The sequence below is a fragment of the Nomascus leucogenys genome, chromosome 10, assembly GCF_006542625.1.
Source record: "Nomascus leucogenys isolate Asia chromosome 10, Asia_NLE_v1, whole genome shotgun sequence".
Classification (NCBI taxonomy): domain Eukaryota; kingdom Metazoa; phylum Chordata; class Mammalia; order Primates; family Hylobatidae; genus Nomascus; species Nomascus leucogenys.
The window spans coordinates 65,033,841-65,059,740 of record NC_044390.1 but is presented as its reverse complement, the minus strand read 5'-3'; the positions used below and the strand labels follow the sequence as shown (position 1 = coordinate 65,059,740).

The following is a 25,900-nucleotide window of genomic DNA, read 5'->3' as shown; positions in this document are numbered from 1 at the left end:
AGCACTGGCTGCGTCTAGGACAAGGTCATGGGAGACCCAGGGAGAGGGGCTGGAAGGGAAGAAGCCACTTTTGTCCTTGAAAGTGAGGCTGGGGCAACTCATGCCTGTAATCCCAGCACTTTGGGAGGCCAACGCGGGTGTATCACTTGAGGCCAGGAGTTCAAGACCAGCCTAGTCAACATGGTGAAACTCCATCTCTACTAAAATTACAAAAATTAGCTGGGCGTGGTGGCACACACCTGTAATCCTAACTACTTGGGAAGCTGAGGCAGGAGAATCACTTGAACCCAGGAGGCAGAGGTTGCAGTGAGTGGAGATCACACACCACTCCACTTCAACTCAGGCTACAGAGCCAGACTCCATCTCAAAAAAAAAAAAGAAAAGAAAGAAAGAAAAAAAAAGAAAGTGAGGCTGAAGAGCTGGACTTTATCCTGGTGGTGCTGAGGATCCATGGAGGGTGGTGAGCAGGGGAGGGGCACAGTCAGCTCCAGATGTAGAAAGACTCTTTGGGGTCATAGGTGGAGGGCAGGCTGGTGGAGGGGACTGGACTGGAGGGGGACCCAAAAGGTCAGATAAGAGGTTGAGATAGGCCAGGCATGGTGGCTCATGCCTATAATCCCAGCACTTTGGGAGGCTGAGGCGGGTGGATCACAAGGTCAGGAGATTGAGACCATCCTGGCTAACACGGTGAAACCCTGTCTCTACTAAAAAAAAAAAAATACAAAAAATTAGCTGGGCGTGGTGGCGGGCACCTATAGTCCCAGCTACTCGGGAGGCTGAGGTGGGAGAATGGCGTGAACCCAGGAGGCGGAGCTTGCAGTGAGCCGACATCGTGCCACTGCACTCCAGCCTGGGCGACAGAGTGAGACTCCCTCTCAAAAAAAAAAAAAAAAAAACGAGGTTGGGATAGGGGTCCTTGGTAATGGGGAGAGATCCAGGGGCTGGTAGCATGGTGCTGGAGGCTGACAGGTGGAGGAGGGGGGCGGGGTCTGTCCCAGTGCCTAGAGGAAAAGTAAACCTTCCAGAGATGGGGGACCCAGGTGGAAGAGTAGAGTGGGGTTGGAGGAAGGGGATGCCGGTGGTCAGAAGAAATTTATTCACAGTGGGTGGGATAAGTCTGCCTCTGGAGGGATCCTGGTGGAGGCAGAAGGGTCCTGCCTCACCTGGACTCTCTCACTCCCTCCCCAGACTGCAGCCGAACCCTGGTCCCTCCTCCACAATGTGGCTTCTCCTCACTCTCTCCTTCCTGTTGGCATCCACAGGTGAGGTGGCCCCAGGAGGGGGCCAGGTCTGTGGGAGCAGGTGCCCCCTTCCCAAGCATGCCTGGGCCCAGTGATCTGCCAGCCCCTACCTCACCCAGAGACCACTAAAGATCCTTCCATCACCCTCCACCTCCATCTGCGCCAATGTCCCTAAGCCCTTACCATCAGGGCCTGGTGCTGCTGCTCTGGAGTCGCTATGCTGCCTGGGGCCTCTCGCTTTCCATGACAAGGAACACGGTCCTGGGGTTACGCAAACCTGAGCTGAGTCCTGGGGCAACCGCTTCCTTGCTGTGTGTCCTTGAGGGAACTGCTTCACCTCTCTGGGCTTCGAATGCCTTCTCTATAAGACAGTACCCGCTTGAGACAATAACAGTGAGGTCTCAATAGCATAACAGAGGTAATATACATAGCAAGCATTAGACAAGTGCTGAAAGGCCAAGAGCACAGACAGACTCCAGCTTGAGTCCCACACCTGCCATTCCCTGTCTCTTACAGGGTCTTTGAGGGGATTAAATATGGTTGTGTGTGAGGCAGAAGCATAAGCCTGGTCCAGGTAGCGCCCATTCAGGTGTGCAAGCCATGCACGGTGCTTAGAGCTTACATACAATGTCTATGTGTGCTGGGCACCACCGACCTCATTTGACAAGGGAAGGGGCTGTGGCTCAGAGGGACGGCCACAACATCAAGGTCACCCTGGGTGGCAGGCAAACTCCAGACTGAACTCAGCTGCCACACACCAAGAAATTAATTGTAACCTGATGCCTCTCTTCTGGAGAAATTGGGGGGGGTAGACTTTCATTAACGTTCTGCCACAAATGACTCTCACTCCTGGGGGCCCCTCAGACCCCCACGCCTCCAGCCTCCCCTCCGGCTTTCTCTGTGCACTCACCTACCTGCCTCCCGCCTGCTGGCTGTGCCCGGCTGGGGCCTCCACCTTCCTCTGGCTTGGACTGGCCAGGTGCAGCCTCGGTGCCCAGCTGTTCAGCCTGTACCCTCCGTCCTTCGGAGGACGACCTCACCCTTCGTTTGTTAAGCCCCTTGTCCACCACATCCGCATTCCCCTGGTCTCACAGGGACCTTTGGCCCAGTTCCTGTGATGGGCAGAGTGTGGGCATTTGGTCTGGCTGTGCAAATCCTGCCCCTGTGTGGGTGGGGGTGTACATGGCTTCAACCTTGAGGGGATGCATCCACATTGCCCAGTGGAGAGGGTCCTGGTCCTGTGACCTTGAATGTCTCTAATCATGTTCTTAAGCATAATGCCATTCTGTGTGTGTGTGTGTGTGTGTGTGTGTGTGTGTGTGTACATGCGCATGTGCAGTGGGTATACAAGGCTCTGTATGTTCACATCCTCTCCACATGCATGAACCAGATCCCCATATGTGAAACCCAATCAGTGACTCCGCAGATCTGGCTTGGGGGCTGATCTAGAGATGGATAAACACGTCCTGTCCTGGCTGCCTCTGGCTGCAACTGCATGTCTTTGACCTTGAAGGCCCAGCCCCGTGTCTGGGTGCTGCCCCAGACAGCAAGTCCACATCCCAGTGTTGGCCTTCTGGATTAGTGTCTGCAGCTCTAACTCTACAAAATGTCTTGTGGGTGAATCGCGGTTTTAACCTTGACCTTTTTTTTTTTTTTTTTTTTTTTTTTTGGGATGGAGTCTCGCTCTGTCGCCCAAGCTGGAGTTTAGTGGTGCAATCTCGGCTCACTGCAACCTCCGCCTCCCAGATTCAAGCAATTCTGTCTCTGCCTCCCGAGTAGCTGGAATTACAGGCATGCATCACCACGCCCAGCTAATTTTTGTGTGTATATATATATATATATATACATATATATATATATTTTTTTTTTTTTAGTAGAGACGGGATCTCAAGATGTTGGCCAGGCTGGTCTCAAACTCCTGACCTCAGGTGATCCTCCCACCTCGGCCTTGGCCTCCCAAAGTGCTGGGATTGCAGGCGTAACCCACCGCACCTGGCCAACCTTGACTATTTATTATATGTAGGTCTGTGCAGATGTCTGACTTACTTTCGCTATCTTCAGGATGGACCTGAACTTTCACATGTATGTCCCTATGACTAAATGCAGGTGTCATTTGTAAAAAACAACTAATATTTATTAAGTAGCTACAAGGGCTGTGTATCACTCACCATACATACACACATGCACACACACACACACACACACATTCCTACCTCATCCTTACAACAATCCTCGTTTTACAGATGAGGAAACAGAGGCACAGAGAGGTCAAATAACTTACTCAAAGTTTCACAGCTAGTACATTCAAACCCAGGCTTAAGGACCCTTCTTTGTCCAGACCCTGTATGCAAGTGTCTGTGACACTGGATGCCAAGACTCACACTAGAGATGTTGAATTTAGGTCTAAACAATATCCAATTCTGTGTGTGTGTGTGTGTGTGTTCATGTCTTAACCATCCATATTCATATACACATATAAACATCTGTGCTGTGCTTCTTTTTTTTTTTTTTTTTTTGAGATGGAGTTTCACTCTTGTCACCCAAGCTGGAGTGCAATGGAGCAACCTCGGCTCACTGCAACCTTCACCTCCCAGGTTCAAGTGATTTTCCTGCCTCAGCCTCCAGAGTAGCTGGGATTACAGATGCCCACCACCATGCCCAGCTAATTTTTTGTATTTTTGTTAGAGACAGGATTTCACCATATTGGCCAGGCTGGTCTCGAACTCCTGACCTCAGGTGATCCACCCACCTTGGCCTCCTAAAGTGCTGGGATTACAGGCATGAGCCACCGTGCCCGGATTGTGCTGTGATTCTTGAAGCTGCAACCCATGTGCATGCAAGCGAATTTCAGCTTCCAGTCCTGTCCATAGCTGTACCTAAGTTTGGAAGCTGGATGTGCATGTATGCACGTCCATGACATTGTATGGCCACATCTGGGACTCATACTGCACACTGAATTTGGCTGACATGTCCAGACTCTGGGGCCAAGGCTGTGTCACACATACAGAGTGGCCACATCCGTTTGATATCTGTGACAATTTGGTGACCGTGAATGACTGGTTTGAAGTGACCGCCTGTCTGAACCTGCATCCAGTGCCCCTGTCTCCACCCCCAACCACAGAGGACTTCTTGCCCTCTGGTCTGTTCCCCTTCCTCTCTCTCCCAGAGTCTTACAGCAAATGGGGTGGGGGCTAGAGTTCTGGAGAAAACAGGCAGCGGTTGTAAATAAACAACAAGGCAGACAGAGCCTGGTGGCTCACACCTGTAATCCCAGCACTTTGGGAGGCTGAGGCGGGCAGAGCATTGGAGGTCAGAAGTTTGAGACCACCCTGGCTAACATGGTGAGACCTCGTCTCTACTAAAAATACAAAAATGAGCCAGGTGTGGTGGCGGGCACTTCAGCTACTCGGGAGGCTGAGGCAGGAGGATCACTTGAACCCAGGAGTCGGAAGTTGCAGTGAGCCGAGATCATGCCACTGCACTCCAGCCTGGGCAAAAGAGTGAGACTCCGTCTCAAAAAAACAAAACAAAACAAAACAAACAACAACAACAAAAAAAACAAAAAAAACAACAGGTCAGGGTGTCTTGAGAAGTGAAGGGAAAGGCATAAGCATATAGTAGATAGGGCAGGGTGCAAGGAAGGTGTAGGAGGCAATGCAAACGTCCCGGTCCTCAGGCATCCTCTACCCCTTCTCCTAGCAGCCCAGGATGGTGACAAGTTGCTGGAAGGTGACGAGTGTGCACCTCACTCCCAGCCATGGCAAGTGGCCCTCTACGAGCGTGGACGCTTTAACTGTGGCGCTTCCCTCATCTCCCCACACTGGGTGCTGTCTGCGGCCCACTGCCAAAGCCGGTATGAAGGCAGGGCTCAGGGTCCTGAGGGAGCCTGGTGGGGGGAAGAGCTTCTAGGTTTGGGGGAAGACGGAGGCAGACGCCAGAACTCCTGGGTTCTGAAAGACAAGGAAGCTGGATGTCAAGCCCCTGAGTGAGCAGGGAGTGTGTGTTTCAAAGCCTTCCATCTCTGCAGGAGGAAGGAGACTAGTTCCAGCTTTTGAGCCTCAGTTCTAGGGATGTGAGCATCCTGGATTCGGGCACAGACCAGGAGGGGGCTGGGAGTAGTTGGAGGGGATGGAGTTCTAGGAGCGTGCCTGACTTCAGACTCGTTTGTCCTTGACGAGCAGGGGCTGGAACCATTGGCTTCGGGGTCTTGGGAAAAGGTAAAGGGATGTTGAGATTTCTAAAGGGTCCGGGAACCTCGGGCTGCCCACTCTTTGACCCTTCTGTCCTCCACTTGCGGGTAACCACTGGCCCGCACTCCACTGGCGGGAAAACCACTCACCCGCACAGCTTCATGAGAGTGCGCCTGGGAGAGCACAACCTGCGCAAGCGCGATGGCCCAGAGCAACTACGGACCGCGTCTCGGGTCATCCCACACCCGCGCTACGAAGCGCGCAGCCACCGCCACGACATCATGTTGCTGCGTCTAGTCCAGCCCGCACGCCTGACCCCCCAGGTGCGCCCCGCGGTGCTACCCACGCGTTGCCCCCACCAGGGGGAGGCCTGTGTGGTGTCTGGCTGGGGCCTGGTGTCCCACAACGAGCCTGGGACCACCGGGAGCCCCCAGTCACAAGGTGCGTGAAAGGATGGAGCTGGATGCGACGCCTCAAGGAATCCTATGCTCCGGGGCTCTTGGGCGGAGGGGACAAGGGCCAGAATTTATGGATCTGCTCCAAGTCCACTGTCTTCCCCAGTGAGTCTCCCAGATACGTTGCATTGTGCCAACATCAGCATTATCTCGGACACATCTTGTGACAAGAGCTACCCAGGGCGCCTGACGAACACCATGGTGTGTGCAGGCGCGGAGGGCAGAGGCGCAGAATCCTGTGAGGTCAGAGCCCAGAGGGGCCATCAGGCGGAAGAAGAGGGATGGGGATAGGTGTGGGAGTCCGGATGGGGTTGGATTTTCTTTGCTTTGGGCCAGAGAAGATGCTAGGGTTAGGCTTGGAGATGGAGTAGGAAGAGAAGTTAGAATACGGGTGAGGTTGGAGTTGGGGTTATAGGTGGGGATTGCGTTGTTTGAGGTGGATAATGTGATAGTTGGTTTGAGATGGCATGGGTTGGGGTTGAGAATGCGTCACCTGTTTAACGCCAAGATAACAAAGCGCTGATCCAAGTTTCTCTGTAGGAATTTCTGGTTTGATTTTGGGTGGGAAATATGTCAGGGTTGAATTGGGATGAGGTAGATTTTGTTTGGAATGCAGAAGACATGAAGATTGAGATTGGATTTTGAGATGGGTATGGGTTTGGTTTGATTTTGAATGGTGAGGATGTGGGCTGAGTTGGATTTAACTTAGTTCAGTTGCACTGGAGTCGCATGGGGGTGAGATTGGACATAGGTTGGGTGAGTCGTATTGAGCTGTGTTGAATTGGGGTTGGGGTTGGTTGGCTCTGTGTGGGAGAAACTGGGCTATATTGAGTTGAGTTGGGTTGGGGTTCCCTGGGATGGGGATGGATTGGGTTTGGGGTGAGATTGCAAATGGTGATTAGGATGAGGATGAATCCAGGAGCTTTCACTCAACCTGAGACCTCCTCTTTTCCCCACAGGGTGACTCTGGGGGACCCCTGGTCTGTGGGGGCATCCTGCAGGGCATTGTGTCCTGGGGTGACGTCCCTTGTGACAACACCACCAAGCCTGGTGTCTATACCAAAGTCTGCCACTACTTGGAGTGGATCAGGGAAACCATGAAGAGGAACTGACTATTCTGGCCTATCTCCTGTGCCCCTGACTGAGCAGAAGCCCTCACCGCTGGCCAGCAGCCCCGCCTGACATGGAACAGAACGGAGCCATCACCCAAGACCCTGTCCAAGGCCCAGATGTTCGCCAAGGACTTTCCCACCTGAGGACAAAGTTGGCACTCAAGGTCACCTGTTTAACGCCAAGATAACAAAGCACTGATCCAAGATTCTCCGTAGGAATTTCTGTGACTTTTTTCTAGGGTCAAAGGGAAACCCAGAGACACTGTACACTGTTCCTTTTCACCCACCACCCCGATCCCTAGGTGAGGAGAAGCGGCTTGAAGCAGGGCTCCATTCATTCAACACACATGACCACCCGTGTGATCTTGAACAAGAGGCCCAATCTCACTTGGCCTTGGTTTCCTCATCTGTAAAATGAGACCATCTTATTGCTGATTTCAAAGGGCTGTTGTGAGGATTAAATGAGATGATTTGTCTGAACTGATTAAAATAGTCTGTCACTGAGTAAATACCCTTGATCTCTGGATCCCAGTCAAAGGACCTAACAGACACTAGATTACCAAGAATGGCTTTTTCTTTAAGATTTAGTTCTGGGCCGGGCATGGTGGCTCACACCTGTAATCCCAGCACTTTGGGAGGCCAAGGCGGGCGGCTCACTTGAGGTCAGGAGTTCAAGACCGGCCTGGCCAACATGGTGAAACCCCATCTCTACTAAAAATACAAAAAAAATTGTAGCTGGGCATGGTGGCACACGACCACCTAGCTATTTGGGAGGGTGATGTGGGAGGATCGCTTGAACTTAGGAGGCAGGAGTTGCAGGGAGCCGAGACTGCGCCACTGCACTCCAGCCTGGTGACAGAGCAAGACTCCATCTCAGAAAAAAAAAAAAAAAGATTTAGTTCTGGGCTTCCTGGTAGTCATGGCAAAAAGGCAAATACTGTCCTTTTCTTAGCCAGGTCCCTGATATACAGCAGAGGCTGGAACTCTGAGCTGCTTTGATCTTACCAAAAAGCCAAGATAATGTGTTGGAAGCCTATGGGTTTACCATTGAGGCTGCAGGAATCTAGTTCCTAATTATCTTCAGAGACCACAAAATGTGATGTTCAAGGTCGCTGAATGTTGAAGTACATGAACCTGGCTCGTGAGACCTAAATATTGTGCTGGTAGAATGGGGGGGAGGGTCATTGGAATCTGTGGTCAGCCTGATCTTGACCTGGGAGGGAAGGTTGTCCAGATCTCTGGGACTTTGGAGGACAGGACGTTGAGCACCCATAACTGGCAGTAAGAAGTGGGAGGCTCATTGGGACCCCAACATTGTTTGGAAGGGACATTGGATTTTGTAATGCTAAAGAACTTACCCTGGGAGAGCCCTGAAACGTCACATTCCTGGATCTGGAGGCACTAGGAATGTGGTGATGTGTACTCCAAAATTTTATTATGAAAGGAACAGTAGCTTTGGGGACCTAGGTCCTGGGTCTGGGAGTGCAAGAACCAGGGCATTCTGAAGGCCAAGGCTTATATTTCAGGGGGAACTGGCAGCTGAGATGCTAGTGTCTTGGCTACGAGTGGTGCAGGGAATCAGAGCCCTAACTGCTGCTATTTGAGGGCACCAGGTCTTGGGGTGCAGGGCCTTAATTGAGACTTAGGTATATGGGGCTTTGTACCGGGGGTCACTTATTCTTCCGCCCTCCTGTTTCTGCTTCCCCTCAGTTCCCCCCTTGCCTCACTGGCTGTTCCCCAGAGCAAAGCCCCAGAGCCACAGGCCCTGCCCCACCTGGCTTCAACCCCAGGAATGCGTCCAGTGTGATCCAGGGCCTGCAGAACAGGTGCTCGCTCTCCCTCCCCATCCACAGCTCTGGGGATCGGAGGGGGGGCGATTGTCCAGCCCCCAGGCAACAGGGGAAGGGCCTTGGCCAACATCTGGGTGCCAGCAGGGCAGGGGTGGGGCTCTGAGGGGTAAGGGCTTTTAAAAGGCTCCCCAGGGAGGTTCCCCAGCTCCTCCACCTGCTGGCCCCTGGACACCTCTGTCACCATGTGGTTCCTGGTTCTGTGCCTCGCCCTGTCCCTGGGGGGGACTGGTGAGACAGTGGGGGGATGTGGGAGGGGGAACGGGCCCTGATTCTCTTGCTGCCCTCAACCCCCTGATAAGACCTTCCCCTCCAACACCCCACCCTCGTCCCTCCAGCCCACAGTCTATCCTGGTCCGGGATGCCCCAGCTCTTATCTATCTTGCGCGGCCCCCCCCGAAACTTCCACCCCAGCTCCCCCATGTTGTCGCAGTCCTCACTCCCACACCAGATTCCTGCTCCTCCCAAGAAGCCTCGGTACTTTCTCCTCTTCCCTAGCCAACGCCCTGTCCCACCGCTTTACCAAAGGGGCAGATTCTGGGCCATCTGTCTCTCTCTGGAGGACCCCAACCCTCCCATGGGCTTCCCCCACCCCACAGGACTCTGATCATCCCCTCCTGCCCCCTAGTTCCCTGCGGCCACCTATTTGGCTCCTGAGTCTACAAATCCCACCACACTCCAGTGACTTTTTCCATCCAGCTGTCTGCTCTCAACTGTGTCCTCCAGACCCTGATATCTGGTCTCCCCAATCCTTCCAGGGTCCCCCAAATTTCACCAGACAATCCTGCTTCCCAAACTGGCATGTGGGATCCCCCATCTGGTATGGGGGGTCTGCAAATGTCCCTTCCCACCCAGCACCCCCAGCTCTCCCAGGAAAAACACCCACACCCTCCCACCACATGCTCCTTTCTTTGGGGAAGTTCCATCCCACCCCAGGCCCCAGCCCTTCTCCACCTGAATTGTTCCTGCATACCTCTGGTTTTCTGGAATCCCACCCCAAGGATTCTGAATGCCTTCTCAGCCAGCCCTTCTGCCCTGGCCTCCCCGAAGTCCACCAGTATGTGATTCTACAACCTCACATCAAGTGGGTCCTGCATTGCATTCCCACAGCTGCTTGGTGCCTGTTTTCACCACTTCTCCAATCCTCTTCCTGGGATTGCCTCCAAGAGGACCCCACATCCCTCCAGTACCCTCAGACCATGAACCCCATCCCCATGAGAAACGAAGATCCCATCCCTCACCCTGTCCGAGAAGGACTGCCACTCACACCTCCCTTCTCCTGAGCCCCGTCCCAGTCCTGACCCCAACTGTGTTCTCAGGGCCCCAACCTCCCCTCGGATTGCCATTCCTAGTTCATAGGGAGGACCCCAAAACCTCCCAGAAGCCCACCCCTAGCCTTAACCATAGCCCTTTCTTTTACCCTTTAACCAGGAAGCCCTCAAATCTAACTGTCCCAGCCTAGCTGGCCCCTTCCAACCCTAATGTAGGGACCCCAAGTCACCCCCAAACTCTTCAGTCCAGATGCTCTTCTTGACCTCTCAGACCCGATTCCCTAAAGCTGCATCCTTTCCTGAACCCCCAAAGCCCAACCCAGGTCCTGTTTCCCTAGCCTGGGAGCCCCTTAGCCCTCCAGATTCTTCCTCAGTGAGCCTCTGATCCTGTCTCCCTTTGCGCCTTGATCCCTGGTTTCCAGAATCCCTTTCCACTCTCCTAACCCACCACCTCCCATCCCCCAGCCCCAGACCCCAACTGACCTGACGCCCAGATGCAGTGTCTGCTCCAGACTGTCTCATGTCTCCTACCCTGATCCCTGGAGGCTGCTCTACTGTCAGAGCACGAAATCTCCCCACCAGGTCCAGCCACCACTCCAAAAGCCCTGGAACAGTCCAGAGTCCCAGCCCTTCCCAACACCCCTTGCCCATGTCCCCAACCTCCAGCCCTGGTCCTCTACCCGCAATGTCCCTTCAGACCCACAGCCCAGCTCCCTCTCCTAGCCTTGTCCCTGGCCTCTCCTGCCAACCCTGCCCTTCCTGACCCAGCACCGCCTCTGCAGGTGCTGCGCCCCCGATTCAAACCCGGATTGTGGGAGGCTGGGAGTGTGAGCAGCATTCCCAGCCCTGGCAGGCGGCTCTGTACCATTTCAGCACCTTCCAGTGTGGAGGCATCCTGGTGCACTGCCAGTGGGTGCTCACAGCTGCCCATTGCATCAGCGAGTGAGTAGGGGCCTGGGGTCTGGGAGGAGGGCATCTATGCTGCCACAGGATTGACAGGCCAGTGGCATTCCCCTTGGATAACCTCAGGCAAGACTGGGGGACTGAGGCAGAGAGGAAGGCTCTGGCGCAGGTCGCATGGCAGGGCAGAGCTGGGCTGGACACCCCTCCCCAAGGCTGCCCGGGTCTCTTGGGATCTGGTTCTGCTTGTGTCTCTGTGTGACTGTGTTTTGGTCTCTATCTTCCTGTCCTCTGTCTCCTTGTCTCTGCATCTCCCCTGTCTCTGTCTCTGAGTCTCTCTGTGGCATCTCTGTCACTGTCTCACCCTCCATCTCTCTACCCATCTCTCTCTCTCTGGGTCTCTACCTCACCACTTCCTCATCCCTACTAAACACACACCCAGATGGGCCTAAGGGAGGCCCCAGAGTAAAGGAAGGGCTTTATCCCCAACTTGTGTGCCTGGGAGGGGGCGCCTCTCCCTCTGTCCAGCCCCCCCACAGGATATGCCTCCACTCTGGAGAGACACAGGGAAGGGCTGGTTTCAGCGGGAGCTGGGTAGGGCAACTGAGGGAGGAGGAAGGAGGAGGCGGGGCGAGAAACGTGGGGGAGGGTGCTGGGGAGGGAAGGGGGCCTCGACCTTGGACTTCGGGCCAGGCCACCTGCCCCTGGGGAGCCGCACCACAGCCCCAGCTGCTGCAGCTGAGCCGCTCTCAGGCCTCCCCTCCTCCCCACCTGCCCCCACCCTCCCCACCTGCCCTCACCCTCCCCACCTGCCCTCACCCTCCCCACCTGTCCCCACCCTCCCCACCTGCCCCCACCCTCCCCACCTGCCCCCAGCCTCCCCACCTGCCCCCACCCTCCCCACCTGCCCTCACCCTCCCCACCTGTCCCCACCCTCCCACAGGGCCTCCCTCCCTTTTCTCTCCCACACTCCTCCTTCCTCTCTGCCTGTTTCTAGTTCTCGCTCTGACTTCCCGCGTCCTTTTTCATTTGTCTGCTTCACACTCCCTTCCGGGTTCTGTTCCCTCCTCCTCCCTCTTCCCTGGGCCTGTTTCTTGCTGTCCCTGTCTTTTATCCTTCTCACCAGCCTCTTTTTTGCTCACCCTGTTTCTCACTGCCCTCACCTCCGCCCTTCTCACCCCTCTGTCCTTTTGAGCTCTTTTGCGCTCTCTGTCTCTTCATTTGCCTTTTGCACTCTCAAACTCTTTCATCTTTCCATTCGCTGTCTGTATTTCTCCATAACTGTATCTTTCTTCCTCTGTCTCCGCCCACCCACGTTTTTCTCTTTCCCATTCCCTCTTTGGGGACCCTCCCCCATGCTCCCCTGCCCCATCCCCTTTTCCGCTTCCCGTCTTCTCATCCCTCCATTCCCATCCTTCCCCAGCAATTACCAGCTCTGGCTGGGTCGCCACAACTTGTTTGACGATGAAAATACAGCCCAGTTTGTTCATGTCAGTGAGAGCTTCCCACACCCTGGCTTCAACATGAGCCTCCTGGAGAACCACACCAGCCAAGCAGATGAGGACTACAGCCACGACCTCATGCTGCTCCGCCTGACGGAGCCTGCCAATATCACAGACGCTGTGAAGGTTGCGGTGTTGCCCACCCAGGAACCTGAAGTGGGGAGCACCTGTTTGGCCTCCGGCTGGGGCAGCATCGAACCAGAGAATTGTATGTGGGGGCAGACTGTGCAGCCCAAGGCGGGGATGGAGACTCCTGCGTCCAAGGGAGAAAGGGCCAGGGAAGCAGAAAGGACTGCAGGAAGCAGGTGTAGCCCCATGATGTGACACCTTGGAGCACACCATCACACATCAGCAGGCCCCCTGAATCACCCTGGGAGCACAAGGTGGGAGGGGAGAGAGAGAAAGGTCTACAGGGGCCGTAATCCTTTTTCTCCCGGGTTCATAGTCTCATTTCCAGATGATCTCCAGTGTGTGGACCTCAAAATCCTGTCTAATGATAAGTGCGAAAAAGCCCACTCCCAGAAGGTGACAGAGTTCATGCTGTGTGTCGGACATCTGGAAGGTGGCAAAGACACCTGTGTGGTGAGGCAGCCCTGCCCCCAGGGTCTGGAAGGGCTGGGGGAGGGGACTCAGCCTCTGAACGGGCTTCTGAGAGCTAACCAGGCGTCTGCTTCACTGCTTCCCAGCTAGCTGTAGCCACTCGCCCTGTCAGTGCCCCAGCTCCCCCTCCTTCCCCCACCCGTCCAGGGACAACTGCATCTCACCCCCCACACCAGAGTTCACTGTTCCTCGTGGTAATGCGTAGTTACTGTCGAGTCAGAGAGTAGTCCTGGAGAGGTGGCCTCTGCGATGCACCCGCAAGGGCAGCGTCCTGCAGATGATCCTGCCCCTCCTCCCCCTGACCTGTCTGCAGGCACTGTCCTCCTGGACCCTGCCCCATGTGCAGGAGCTGGACCCTGAAGTCCCTTCCCCCTTGGCCAGGACTGGAGCCCCTGTCCCCTCTGTGGGAACCCCTGCCCACCTTCCTCTGGCAGTGGGCACTGGAGGCCCTGTCTGAGAGCTGGGGCTCCCCAGGCAGAATTTGGGCCCCGTAGACCTTTCTCACTCTCCCCTCCCACCTTGTGCTCCCAGGGTGATTCAGGGGGCCCGCTGATGTGTGATGGTGTGCTTCAAGGTGTCACATCATGGGGCTACGTCCCTTGTGGCACCCCCAATAAGCCTTCTGTCGCCGTCAGAGTGCTGTCTTATGTGAAGTGGATCGAGGACACCATAGCCAAGAACTCCTGAATGCCAAGCCCTGTCCCCTACCCCCAGTAAAACCAAATGTGCATCCAATGTGTGTCACGTTCTGCCATCACCTATCTTTCCAGATGTGGTGCACCTGGACCCACTCGGCTGAGGCTGGGGCCATCCCAGCTGTGTCAATCTCATGCCTGGAAGTCCGAGGTCACCAGCAGGTGGGGAAAGGAAGGGGCTGTGACAGGTGCAGACAAACAGGCAAGGAAAGGCTCAGATCCCAAAGGGCAAGTCAGGGACGCCAGAACAGTTCACTCACGCTAGGACGGACCCTGCCCTGGTGGGGAGGTGGCGGACAATGGAGGGTCTGAGGCTGAGAGGTTAGCAAGTGCCCGTGTTTTATTGTGGCGGGGAAGCCAGAAAAGGTAGAGAGGGATGTTATTGCAAGTCATGCCTTCCCAGGGAGGGGCCCGTTCCGCAGAAGGGTGGAGTTGCACCAAATGCTGGGCAGTGCTGTGTCCACCTGGGGACAACAGTGGACATCGGAGCTGAGGCTGGAACTCCCGGAAGCAAGTTCCATGCAGACCACCCTGGCTGAGGGGGTGGAGAGTGGCTTCAGGGTGTGGCCTGCGAAGGCTGGGCACCAGGGGCAGGGCCACACAAACTAGCCACACTGCCGAGCTTAGTGGGACACTGGACAAGTGTCTGCAGAACGGGCGGGGATGCTGGACTTATGGGGTGGGGGTACTGTGAGGACCCAGTGGGCAGGGACAAAGCCGCAAAGGGCGGGCCCTAGAGCGAGGGTTGGAGTTTGCCACTGGTCCCCTCGGAGGGCGTGGCCTGATATCAGGGGGTGGGGCCTCAGGGGAGGTCAAATATCTGGGGCATGGCCACACTGAAGGGGTTGGCCTGGCATCTGGCCATGGCTACCGGTCAGTGTCCTGAAGAGCTCGGGTGCTATTCCTTGGAGGTGCTTGGGTCTCATCCTCGAGGGTGTATGAAATGGGAAGGCCCAGGGTGTGCTCAGAGTCTGTGTCTGAGTTCTGCTGTTTGGATGTCCGCCTCACTGTGCCCTGCTACAAGGCCCACCCGCGATAGCTCAGCCGCCGCGCATTCAAGCGCTGCCCTCTGCTTCACATGCCCACTGGGCTTAGGTAGGACACAGCTCCTGGGACATGGCTAGGTGGGCCGCTCTACTCCGAGTCCCACCCTAGGCCCTACCCGCTTCCCGAGGCCCCACCCGCTTCCCGAGGCCCCGCCCTCACTGGTGTGCAGCATCAAGTCGCTGGCGTCCCAGCACAGGTAGGAGGTCACCAGTTAGGACACCACCGGACTCGGGTGCACCGCCTTGCAGTTAACTGAAAAGAGCGTCAGGCTGAAGAGAAGTCAGGAGCCCTGCAATGGGGTGGGGCCAGAGACAGAAGGCTGGACAGTGAGCCCTGTGACCCCCAGTAAGAAAAGAGGGACTGAGGCATCCTCTCCCACCCTCCGTGACAAGCAGACACACACACACACACAAACACACACACACACACACACACACGCCCTCACAACAGATAGAAAGATACCTGGAGAGAGGGGACAAAAAAGAAAGGGAAACAGGGAGTGGGGGAGAGAGAGACATCCCACAGATAGAGTAGAACTGAGTCAGAGCTCCCCAGAGACATGCTAAGACAGAGGCCCCGAGGGGAGCAGCACGGAAGTCTAGATACACCTCCAGAAAGCCAGAGAGCAGGGCTGGGGTTAGGGAGGGCCCCCGCCCCCGAGCCAACACTTACCAATGCCGATGCAGAGGAAACAAGACAAAGTCGGCCATGTTCAGGCGGAGGACCACTGGCCGGGAGGAGAGGGCCGTGGGCGGGAGGAGGACTCGGCACAGGGCCACGGCCAGTAACATGAAGCCCTATGCTCATATGGATGAGAACTGGGGAGAGGGGGAGAGGGGCCCCAGAGTCACCCCCAGATACCCCTCTTGGTCACCCTCCAAAGTCATCTCTGCTGATACCAACAAGCAGCCCAAAAGACACCCCCAAAGTCTGGCACATCCTCAAAATCACCCCTACTCACCTCCCCAAAGTCACCTCCTAGAAACCCCAAAGTAACTCCACTCTCACTCACAAGGTCACCCCCAGGGACCCCTAAAGTCATCCCCCAGTCACACCCTTAGAGTTGTCCCAAATCACCCCTACTTAACCTCAAACCCCATTCTCAGACACTCTCATAATCCATCCCACAAACCCCCAAGGTCACCCCACAGAGGACCCCCCCAAAGGTCACCCCACTCACATCCTCAAGGTTACCCCACAGAATCACCTCAATCATTTCTTTCTTTCTTTTTCTTTTTCTTTTTTTTGCGATGGAGTCTCACTCTGTTGCCCAGGCTGGAGTGCAGTGGTGTGATCTCAGCTCACTCCAACCTCTGCCTTCGGGCTCAAGCAATTCTCCTGCCTCAGCCTCCCGATTAGCTGATACTACAGGCACCTGCTGCCATGCCCGGCTAATTTTTGTATTTTTAGTAGAGACATGGTTTCACCATGTTGGCCAGGCTGGTCTCAAACTCCTGACCTCAGGTGATCGGCTTCCCAAAGTGCTGGGATTACAGGCGTGAGCCACTGAGCCCAGCCTCAATCATTTTTAGAATCACCCCCACAGACACCCCTGGTCACCCTACTTGAACTCCTAAAATGTGTCTCATAACAAGTCATGTTAGTATCCTTATTGTCACTCCCAGACACCCTCAACAGCACCTTCAAAGTTATCCAAGACACCTCAGTCACCCCAGTCATCTCCAAAGTCACCCTACTTCTGCTCTAGTCTCTGCTAGTCACCCCCCAAGGTCCCCTAGTGGCCCCATTCACATGCCGAGAACCTCCTCAGACATCCTAATGTCATCTCTTGTTCACACTTGAGAGCCCCCACAAAACACACACAGATTTGCACACAAGAAAAACTTTCAAGTCGAATACTCTAAAACCAATGTGCCCAAAAGCTTAGTTCCAGTTTACAGTGGACATTTATCCAACTTAGACTTCCAGCAGAAGAGAGTTTCACCTGTTTCTGAGATGCTACATCTCCTCCTTTTAGCCCTTTTTCTACTTTGTCGACTTTTCAACAGTGCAAAATTGTTTTAGCCAAATAGGCCAAGACCTCATCTGCTTTGTTTCTGGCAAACTGCACATCTCTAACACCCAACAAGAAAGAGAGAGGATCATCATATATACAGAACAGCAACAGCACTCTGGGAATTGACGGAAATATCAGATCCCTTGGTTTTTTGTTTTTGTTTTGTTTTGTTCATAGAGATGGGGTCTCACTGTTACCCAGGCTAGTTTCAGATTACTGAGCTCAAGCAATCCTCCCTCCTTGGCCTCTCAAAGTGCTGGGATTACACGTGTGAGCCACCATGCCCAGCCAGTTCCCTTAGTTCTTTCTGCTCATTGAAGAGTCAAGAAGCAGAGGTCAGGGAGAAGGCACCAAGCCAGAAACCAAGACCTTGAATGGTGAATTTGGTCTGCCCAGAATAGCAGCCTGACATCTCTTGCGGACACCCTCCACCCAACTCACATAACCGTGGTTGAGGGATTCTCCTGACATATGCTGCCCTCCGGGCCACAGAAGTAATCATGTGATTCCGGCTGAGCCAATCACAGTACCTCAGCCGCAGACCCTGCAATTGGCCCAAAGATGGACACATGACCAAAGCCAACCAATCAAGCTCTGCCCCAAGACTTTTCATTAGGAAGCTGTCAGGGAAAAGCAGTCTCTCCCCAAGGATTACAAGCCTGAAACTGCCTAAGCCTTGGACCTAGCCTCATGGGGAGAGTAAAACTAAGAAGGAAAACAGACAAGAGAAAGAGCATTGAGCTGACACTCAAGTCCCTGGCTCTCGTCATCCCAGAGAGCAGCCCACTCTGTGATTTGGTCAGAATGAGTGGACATTTGCAGCTTACCTCCCCACCATGCATTTCACCTCCTGCCCATTCCCCATTCTCAGCCCCAGTTATAAGCCAATCAGCCAACTGTACTCCACTGGCCATATAATTGGCTTGGGGTGCTCATGTGCCCCAAGCCACACAGGACTCTTGCAAGAACTGTTGATAACTTTTTTCTACTGGACTCGGCAGTTATTACCAACTCTGCCAAGTTGCTAACAGCTCTGCCAGTTTTTTGTCTGTCTGCTCTCAGATCCATTCCCTGCCCTGCCCTGTTATGCACTGCAAGGACCACATTTCCCAGCCTCCTTTGCTAACCATCTTATCACTGTGTTTGGCTAATGGGAGGCACTGGCAGAAGACTGGTTCTGGGAGGAGAGGGCAGGCCAGGGTATTTATCAGCCTCTCTATCTCTGCATGTGGTGGGTCTTCAGTAGTAGTTGTATCTATTCTCTGATTCTAGCCACTTCTGAGCAATCCAACCATCAGCCTATGCCTTCCAGAGGGCTCCAGTTTCTGGACTGTAGTAATACCACCTCCTGCCTTTGTCCTTCTGGCCGAGTAGCAGCATCCTGTAGTTCCTAACCCCTGGTTCGCCTATTTCCTATTGGCTTCTCAGCTCCTCTGTTACTCACGAACCAATTCCCTGTATTTACTTCCAGAATCTGGAATGATTTATTTTCCTAACTGGATTCTGACTTGCCACTACACAGAGCCTTGAGAATGAAGCCAATCCAAGTAGCCAAAAACCATTAATATCTGATACTATCACTTGGGCCCCTGGATCCAGCCATGCCTGAAGGCATTCCTACCATTACCATTTTTCACTCAGGTGATCCCATAAAGGATCCCCTAGCTAGTTCAAGTTAGTTCACTCAAGCTAATACAACTAGTTTACTCAAGCTAGTTCAAGTTAGAGTTTGTGTCACTTGTGACCGGGCACGATGGCTCGCACCTGTAATCCCAGCACTTTGGGAGGCCGAGGCAGGTGGATCGTCTGAGGTCAGGAGTTTGAGACCAGCCTGGCCAACATGGTGAAACCCTGTCTCTACTAAAAATACAAAAGTTAGCCGGGCATGATGGTGGGCGCCTGTAATCCCAGCTACTCGGGAGGCTGAGGCAGGAGAATTGCTTGAACCCGGGGGGTGAAGGTTGCAGTGAACCGAGATCACGCCACTGCACTCCAGCCTGGGTGAAAGAGTGAAACTCCATCTCAAATTTAAAAAAGTAAAAAATTAAAAAAAAAAAAGAGTTTGTGTCACTTGTGACCCAAAGACTCCTGACTAATTCAAGTCCCTTCCTTAGGACAGCAGGGAGCACAGAATTCAATGTTCCCTGCATACGAACTCCAAAATGACAATCAAAACCCAAAAATAAGCAATGAGAATTTAAAAAAACAGAACTGAATGTTCATCAAAAATCTGGAGGGAGAACCTCCTGAAGCCAAGAAGCAATTAATAAAGTCACAGAGACAAAGGTGAAGAAATTAAACTACCTAAAAATTCTAAGGCTGGGCACAGTGGCTCATGCTTGTAATCCCAGCTCTTTGGGAGGCTGGGGTGGGCAGGTCGCTTGAGCTCACAAGTTCAAGACCAGCCTGGGCAACACGGAAAAACTCCACCTCTACCAAAAAATACAAAAATATAGCTGGGAATAGTAGCACTCCCCTGTAGTCCCAACTACTTGGGAGGCAGAGGTGACAGGATGGCTTGAACCTGGGAGGCGGAGGTTGCAGTGAGCCGAGATCTCATGCCACTGCACTCCAGCCTGGGTGATAGAGCCAGACTTTGTCTCAGAAAATAAAACAATTCTAGATTTCTGTACCTTAAAAAATAATAATAAGGGCCAGGAGCGATGGCTTATGCCTGTAATCTCAGAACTTTGGGAGGCCGAGGCGGGTGGATCACCTGAGGTTAGGAGTTCAAGACCAGCCTGACCAACATGGTGAAACCCCATCTCTACTAAAAATACAAAAAAATTAGCCAGGCATGGTGGCGCCAATAACCTACAATTCCCGGGTCAGTATCCAAGACCCTCCACCAGCCAGGAACAGTCACGGGGTCAGTATCCAAGAGCCTCCACCAGCCAGCAGCAATCGCCCGGTGAGTGTCCAAGACCCCTTGCCAATTATTCACAATCGCCAGGTCAGTATCCAAGAACCTACACCAGCTATCAGCAGTCAACAGATCAGTATCCCAGAAACACCAGCCATTACCTACAGCCACAATTTCAGTATGCGAGGTGCTTCACCAATTTTCCAAGCTCACTGCTTCAGTATCCAAGGCTCTCACCTCCTGACTAATCATCGATTATCCCCAGCAACAAAGATCATGGCCAAAACTACCTGTCAACAACCAAGACTGCCCATTTAAGTGTTCCAACCCCCAAGTTCCAAGCCCGGGCCATTGTCAATGTGCCCCCATCACTTACCTACAGCCCCGAGCCCACTATCAAAAACATTGAATCAGTTACCTGGGAGTCCCAGGAGAGTCTGAAGGCAAGTGTGCTCAGCTCTGAACTCAACCAAAGTCCTCTAGACAAGATGCAAAACCTCTCATTGTGCAGCTCCATTGAGGTCAATTCTGGCAGGTATGAGACAGGGCCCAGGCTGGAGGCCAAGTTCTAAGCTAGACTTCTGGGGGAGGAGAAGCAGTGCTCTGACCTCTCCTGCCTGAATGAGTACAACCAGGATGCTTGGAAGGCCTGCCCTGCCCTCACCACTCATGGGACCCATCTCTCCACTTTATCCCAGGGACCCCTCCACCTGTCACAGAATGGTTTCTTCCTTCCCTGCAATGATCTTCACAGGTACTTTATGATTCTCACCACCACAGGGTGGTCCTCCCAGCCACGGGATGGTCCTCCTTGCCATAGGATGATCCTCACTGACTGAGATGGTCCTCACTGCCCCAGAGTAATCCTCACTGCCCCATGATGCTCCTCACAGCACTGGGATGGTACTCATTGTCATAGGATAGTCCCCACTGCCCCAGGATAATCCTCACTGCCTGGGATACTCCTCACTGCTCTAGAATGATTCTCACTGCCCTGGGATAGTACTCACTGGTCCAGGATGGTCCTCACTGCCCTGGAATAATCCTCACTGCCCCAGGATTATCCTCACCACCCTGGGGTGGGCCTCATTGCCCAAGATGGCCCTTACTTCCCTGGGGTGATCCTCACTCCCTGGGATGGTCCTCCCTGCCTGGGATGGTCCTCCCTGCCTGGGATGGTCCTCACTGCCTGGGACGGTCCTCCCTGCCTGGGACGGTCCTCCCTGCGTGGGACGGTCCTCACTGCCTGGGACGGTCCTCACTGCCTGGGACGGTCCTCACTGCCTGGGACGGTCCTCCCTGTCTGAGGTGGTCCTCCCTGCCTGGGATGGTCCTCCCTGCCTGGGATGGTCCTCCCTGCCTGGGACGGTCCTCACTGCCTGGGACGGTCCTCACTGCCTGAGACGGTCCTCCCTGCCTGGGAGGGTCCTCCCTGCCTGGGAGGTCCTCCCTGCCTGGGACGGTCCTCCCTGCCTGGGACGGTCCTCACTGCCTGGGACGGTCCTCCCTGCCTGGGACGGTCCTCACTGCCTGGGACGGTCCTCACTGCCTGGGATGATCCTTACTCCGTGGGATGGTCCTCACTGCCTGGGATGGTCCTCACTGCCTGGGATGATCCTTACTCCGTGGGATGGTCCTCACTGCCTGGGATGGTCCTCACTGCCTGGGATGGTCCTCACTGCCTCAGAGGGTTCTCACTGCCCTAGGATTGTCCTCCCAGCCCTAGAGTGGTCCTCACTTCTGGGAATGTTCCTCACTGCCCACCCCACTTCTCACTGCCCAAGAAGCTGCCCTCACCAACCTAGAGGTAGATCCTCAGTGCTGGAAGTATCAGTCTCAATGTCTCTTCTCTGGAGCCCAATTTAAATTTTCCTAAAATGAGAATAAGTAATTTGCAAGGGAGGAGCTTTGAGAATACTCCCACACCAACTGGTGACCCTTGTCCCCGTGCCCAAAGCCTGGGCCAATATTAGTGCTCCTGATTATCTTCCTTCCCAGACTTGCTGGACCTTTCCTAGGCCTTCCTCCTCTTCTCCAGCATCACCAGCTTCTGCCTTTGCAGGGCCCTAATAAGCACCATCCTCTTTACCGGCTCCAACCCATCCATGCTGGATTTCTTCACCTTCATCACCAGCATCCTGACAGGCATGGCACTTCCCTCAGGAACCAAGGCGAGGAGTACCTCCTCCAGTGCCAATCATGAAACCCAATCCCATCCCCACCACACTCCAATCCATTGCCATCCTCACCATCCGCAATCCCAACCCCATATCCTTCCAAATCTTTAACCCATTCCAGTGAAAAACGTCACCTACCAGCCCAACCCTATCTCCAGCCCCAGCACCAGCCTCCACTTCAACTCCCATCTCCATCACCAACAAATCTCAAACTCATTCACATCCCTTTCCCTCATATCTCTACTCCATCCCAATTCTACATTCTTTCCAATCACCAAACCATTCTCATTACCATCCCCAACCTCTTCAAACATCTCAACAACCAACTTAGCATCATGTCCAACCATCCTCAACGTATGTTTCAAATGCAACCCAATTCTATCACCTGTGAACTTCAATGCCAAACTCAATCTAATCCATTCCCAATTCCATCCTCTTACCCATATCCAATCCATTCTTATCCCCAACCATAACCTATCCTCATCCACAACCCACTCCCATCACAACCTACCCCCAACCACCACCCTTCCCCACCACAATTCACTCCAACCACAACCAACCCAAACCACAACCCATCCCATCCACAACCCACCCCCAACCATAACCTGTCCCCACAACAATCCACTTCCAACCATAACCCATCTCCATCCTCATCCCCAACCACACCCATCCCCACCCCAACCCACCCCCAACCAGACCATCCCTGTTCCAACCCATCCCCAACCACAAACCACCCCATTTCAACCCATCCTCACCCCAACCATAACCCACCCCCAACCACAACCCACCCCAACTACGACCCACCTTCAACCACAACCCATCCCAACTACAACCCATTCCTGACACCACTCTCAACCTCGTCCTCTATCACTCAAACTTCAACCTCTACCCAATACCCAATCCTATCTCCCATTCTAACCTCATCCCAAATCCTGTCCCACCATCACCAGCAGCTCTGTGATTTTGTTCAAGCTACTTCATCTCTCCAAGCCACAGTTTTCTCACCTGTAGGATCAGGACAAAATTTGCTACCACATGGAAATGTACTGAGGATTGAATTAGAAATGTCAGTACTTGGCCGAGTGCAGTGGCTCACACCAGCACTATGGGAGGCGGAGGAGGCTGAGGTCAGGAGTTCAAGACCAGCTTGGCCAACATGGTGAAACTCCGTCTCTACCAAAAAATGCAAACATTAGCCGGGCGTGGTGGACTGTGCCTGTAGTCCCAGCTACTGAGGTGGCTGAGGTGGGAGAATCCCTTGAACCCAGAAGGCAGAGGTTGCAGTGAGCCAACATTGTGCCACTGAACTCCAGCCTGGGCAACAGAGTGAGACCCTGTCTCAAAAAAAAAAAAAAAAGAAAAAGAAAATGTCAGTACTTGATGGTAGCTATTTAACTGTGCACAAGTTCTTATCATGATAATCCTCCCATCCCCAGCCAAATAACTTAAAATTAATACTCAAATTACAATAGCTTAGTTTCCATGCATATGCCCAATCATACTTTAAGCGGGGGGGTTAATTTGGAGATTAGGGATATTGTGTTCCTGTCCCTTGTAGTAATTGATCACAACTTTTAGTTGCTTCAGGAAAACATTCTTGCAGAGTGATAATAAGGTCGAGAATAGAGAACATTCAACTTTCTATTTCCTTGTTAGTAAAAAGCATTTGGCCAGGCGTGGTGGCTCACGCCTGTAATCCCAGCACTTTGGGAGGCCAAGGTGGGTGGGTCACGAAGTCAGGAGTTCGAGACCAGCCTGGCCAACATAGTAAAACCCGGTCTCTACTAAAAATACAAAAATTAGCCAGGCGTGGTGGCACACGCTTGTAGTCCCAGCTACTCGGGAGGTTGAGGCAGGAGAATCACTTGAACCTGGGAGGCAGAGGTTGTGGTGAGCCAAGATCACGCCACTGCACTCCAGCCTGGGCAACAGACTGAGACTCTGTCTCAAAAAAAAAAAAAAAAAAAAAAAAAAAAAAAAAAAAAAGCATTTATCCAGTTTATCTAGTAGCTCTTCCTAATTGTTTAAATATAAAATACAAGGTATAGAATATTGCGCAAAAAAACTATGAGTTTTTAAAAAAGTATAGAAAGCACCTTCGTTTTAAACCATCTATAACAGAACATTTTTCTGTAAGAAAACCATTTCTGTCTATTCCTCTTTTTAATTAAACAGAAAATACCTTCTATATTATTTTTCAATAACATCAGACAAAACTACCCAGTACTCCACTGTCCAGGGGAAAAAGTCTTTTCCTATTCACAAATTATCTTTAATTCATGTCATTCCAATATATCCAGAATGACTAAATTCCTTGTCTATTTCTTCCGAAGCCCTAAATTAAAGACCCAATAGAATGAAAATAATCAATCCCAATCCCTAAGGGCTTGCTGTGTACTTGGAAATGTGCCAACCTCAGTAACTCCTCATGACGGCCCAAGGAGATGGGTCCTATGATTGTGCCCACTCTACAGATGAGGAAACTGAGGCTCAGAGATATGGCATGGCTGCCCTAAGTCCAAAGGTGGAGGCAGGGAAGATCCCTGCTGTTGGCCTCAAAACCCGTGGTTACAGACTTACCATTGCCTGGTTAAAGCCCAAGGCTTGCACTTTCAGTGTCCTCTAGCAGGACATGGTCAGAAGCCCATCTTCCTGCTTAGGAGCAAAGGTACAGGGTCTGGGAGGTTAAAGAAAGTGGGGAAATAATGAGCCAGAGCCAGGCAGCCACATGACTATGGGAAGTAGTCCTCACATACCTGCTTCTCAGCCTCCTAACACCTGTGCTCATGCAGGAACCAGCATCATGCTGGGTATCCTGTTCTACCTGCTGCAGGCCCACAAGCACCTGCAGGAAGGCATGACCTACCAGCTGGCACTCAGCTTCTACCTGACCTGGGCCAGTGTCTTCCTCTTCCTGATTACTGGTATGGGAGAGGATGAGGTTGGGTTTGGGCATGGGTTCAGGGATGCAGACAGGAATCTTGTGGGATAGCATTTGGGACAGGGCTGGGGTTGTGGACAGGGCTAGATAGGAAGTGACTGAAGTGGGAGGCGGGATTGGGGATGCACACGGGGCTGGATAATGGGGATGGGACCGGGTTGGAGTTTGGGTATGGGTTAGGGACAGTGTAGGGGATGAAGGTGAGTTTCGGTTTAGGAATGGGTTTGGGAATAGGTTAGGGGATGGGATGGAATTGGTGATGGGTTTAAGAATAGGTTTGGGGATGGGGTTTGATGCAGAGCAGGGCGTGCAATTGGGCCTGCGGACAGGACTGTGATTGTGATTGGGCAGATGAACTCTGTGTCTCATGTCCTGTGCCCTCTTCCTCTCCACAAGGCTTCTTGTCCTATCTGAATTACATGTACTTCTGGTCTATCCTGGCGCTGCAGCCCATCCGGACCTAAGACATGCGAATGATCCCACCACTGGCCTGCTCCCACAGCTCTCTGCCAAGTGTCTGACTACCCTGCTCTCTGGCCCCTAATCCCATGAAGACTCATCTTTTTTCAGTCCCTTCTGACCCACCTCAATCCAGATTAATAATCTATCTTTTAAAATAATCTGTATTTTCTGCCCAGAATATTCTTTAATTTAGCTCCGAGCCTTGGAAGCATTGGTGGAACTGAAACCCCTCTCTGGGGCCATCTTTGGGCCCTCTGGGGTAGAGGGATAGGGAAGGGAATGGACTCCTAAGTAAGGGACTCAAGGCACAAGGTCAACAAAGAGGCCGAGCCAATGGTCCCTGGCATACAGATAGTGCTTAATCAGTGTTTGCCGAATATCTCATTCTCCCCAAGCCCTTTTAGCTTCATCCTTTATTTTTGCAGTCCTTAATAATTTACCCTTCCGGAAGCAAATTCCCCCTGCACCCACACTTCACCTCCTGCCCTTACCAGTAGCTCCTACCACCACCCCATCTTTCTTTTCCCCAGAGTCCCCCAGCACAAGGCTGTGTAATGGCCCTTTGAAGATGGTTTGGGGC

The 25,900-nt window shown here is 53.2% G+C and overlaps 2 protein-coding genes and 1 long non-coding RNA gene across 5 annotated transcripts; 2 read left to right on the top strand and 1 right to left on the bottom strand.

The window, feature by feature from the left end:
- The first annotated feature begins 1,194 nt into the window (after nucleotides 1–1,194).
- On the top strand, nucleotides 1,195–7,502 carry KLK15 (kallikrein related peptidase 15). Of its 3 annotated transcripts, none has more exons than XM_030821895.1 (5): nucleotides 1,195–1,262; nucleotides 4,944–5,094; nucleotides 5,589–5,872; nucleotides 5,993–6,129; nucleotides 6,846–7,502. In XM_030821895.1, the coding sequence occupies exons 1-5, from the start codon at nucleotides 1,220–1,222 to the stop codon at nucleotides 6,996–6,998; spliced, it is 768 nt and encodes a 255-aa protein (XP_030677755.1). In that variant the 5' UTR covers nucleotides 1,195–1,219; the 3' UTR covers nucleotides 6,999–7,502. The 3 variants fall into 3 exon arrangements, with proteins under 3 accessions (XP_030677755.1, XP_003269860.1, XP_030677756.1); XM_003269812.2 differs by having other exon boundaries at nucleotides 4,941–5,094; XM_030821896.1 differs by lacking the exon at nucleotides 5,993–6,129.
- Nucleotides 7,503–8,997: 1,495 nt separating this feature from the next.
- KLK1 (kallikrein 1) lies at nucleotides 8,998–13,846 on the top strand. The gene is made up of 5 exons (XM_030821162.1): nucleotides 8,998–9,076; nucleotides 10,899–11,058; nucleotides 12,440–12,726; nucleotides 12,964–13,100; nucleotides 13,650–13,846. The coding sequence occupies exons 1-5, from the start codon at nucleotides 9,031–9,033 to the stop codon at nucleotides 13,803–13,805; spliced, it is 786 nt and encodes a 261-aa protein (XP_030677022.1). The 5' UTR covers nucleotides 8,998–9,030; the 3' UTR covers nucleotides 13,806–13,846.
- A 281-nt stretch (nucleotides 13,847–14,127) lies between these two features.
- Nucleotides 14,128–16,101, bottom strand: LOC115836982. Its single transcript, XR_004032034.1, has 3 exons — nucleotides 15,533–16,101; nucleotides 15,020–15,149; nucleotides 14,128–14,830 (listed from the first exon to the last, which is right to left on the bottom strand). It is a non-coding gene; the product is annotated as an uncharacterized LOC115836982 (long non-coding RNA).
- Between the last annotated feature and the right edge of the window lie 9,799 nt (nucleotides 16,102–25,900).

What these genes read in the sequence shown, in the direction of transcription:
- KLK1 (XM_030821162.1), top strand. Translation starts at nt 9,031, where the DNA reads ATGTGGTTCCTGGTTCTGTGCCTCGCCCTGTCCCTGGGGGGGACTG. An exon ending in CCTGTCCCTGGGGGGGACTG is followed by an intron (nt 9,077 to 10,898) that starts GTGAGACAGTGG and finishes CCGCCTCTGCAG; the next exon opens with GTGCTGCGCCCCCGATTCAA. An exon ending in GTGGCAAAGACACCTGTGTG is followed by an intron (nt 13,101 to 13,649) that starts GTGAGGCAGCCC and finishes TTGTGCTCCCAG; the next exon opens with GGTGATTCAGGGGGCCCGCT.
- KLK15 (XM_003269812.2), top strand. Translation starts at nt 1,220, where the DNA reads ATGTGGCTTCTCCTCACTCTCTCCTTCCTGTTGGCATCCACAG. An exon ending in CTTCCTGTTGGCATCCACAG is followed by an intron (nt 1,263 to 4,940) that starts GTGAGGTGGCCC and finishes CCCTTCTCCTAG; the next exon opens with CAGCCCAGGATGGTGACAAG. An exon ending in GCGGCCCACTGCCAAAGCCG is followed by an intron (nt 5,095 to 5,588) that starts GTATGAAGGCAG and finishes TCACCCGCACAG; the next exon opens with CTTCATGAGAGTGCGCCTGG.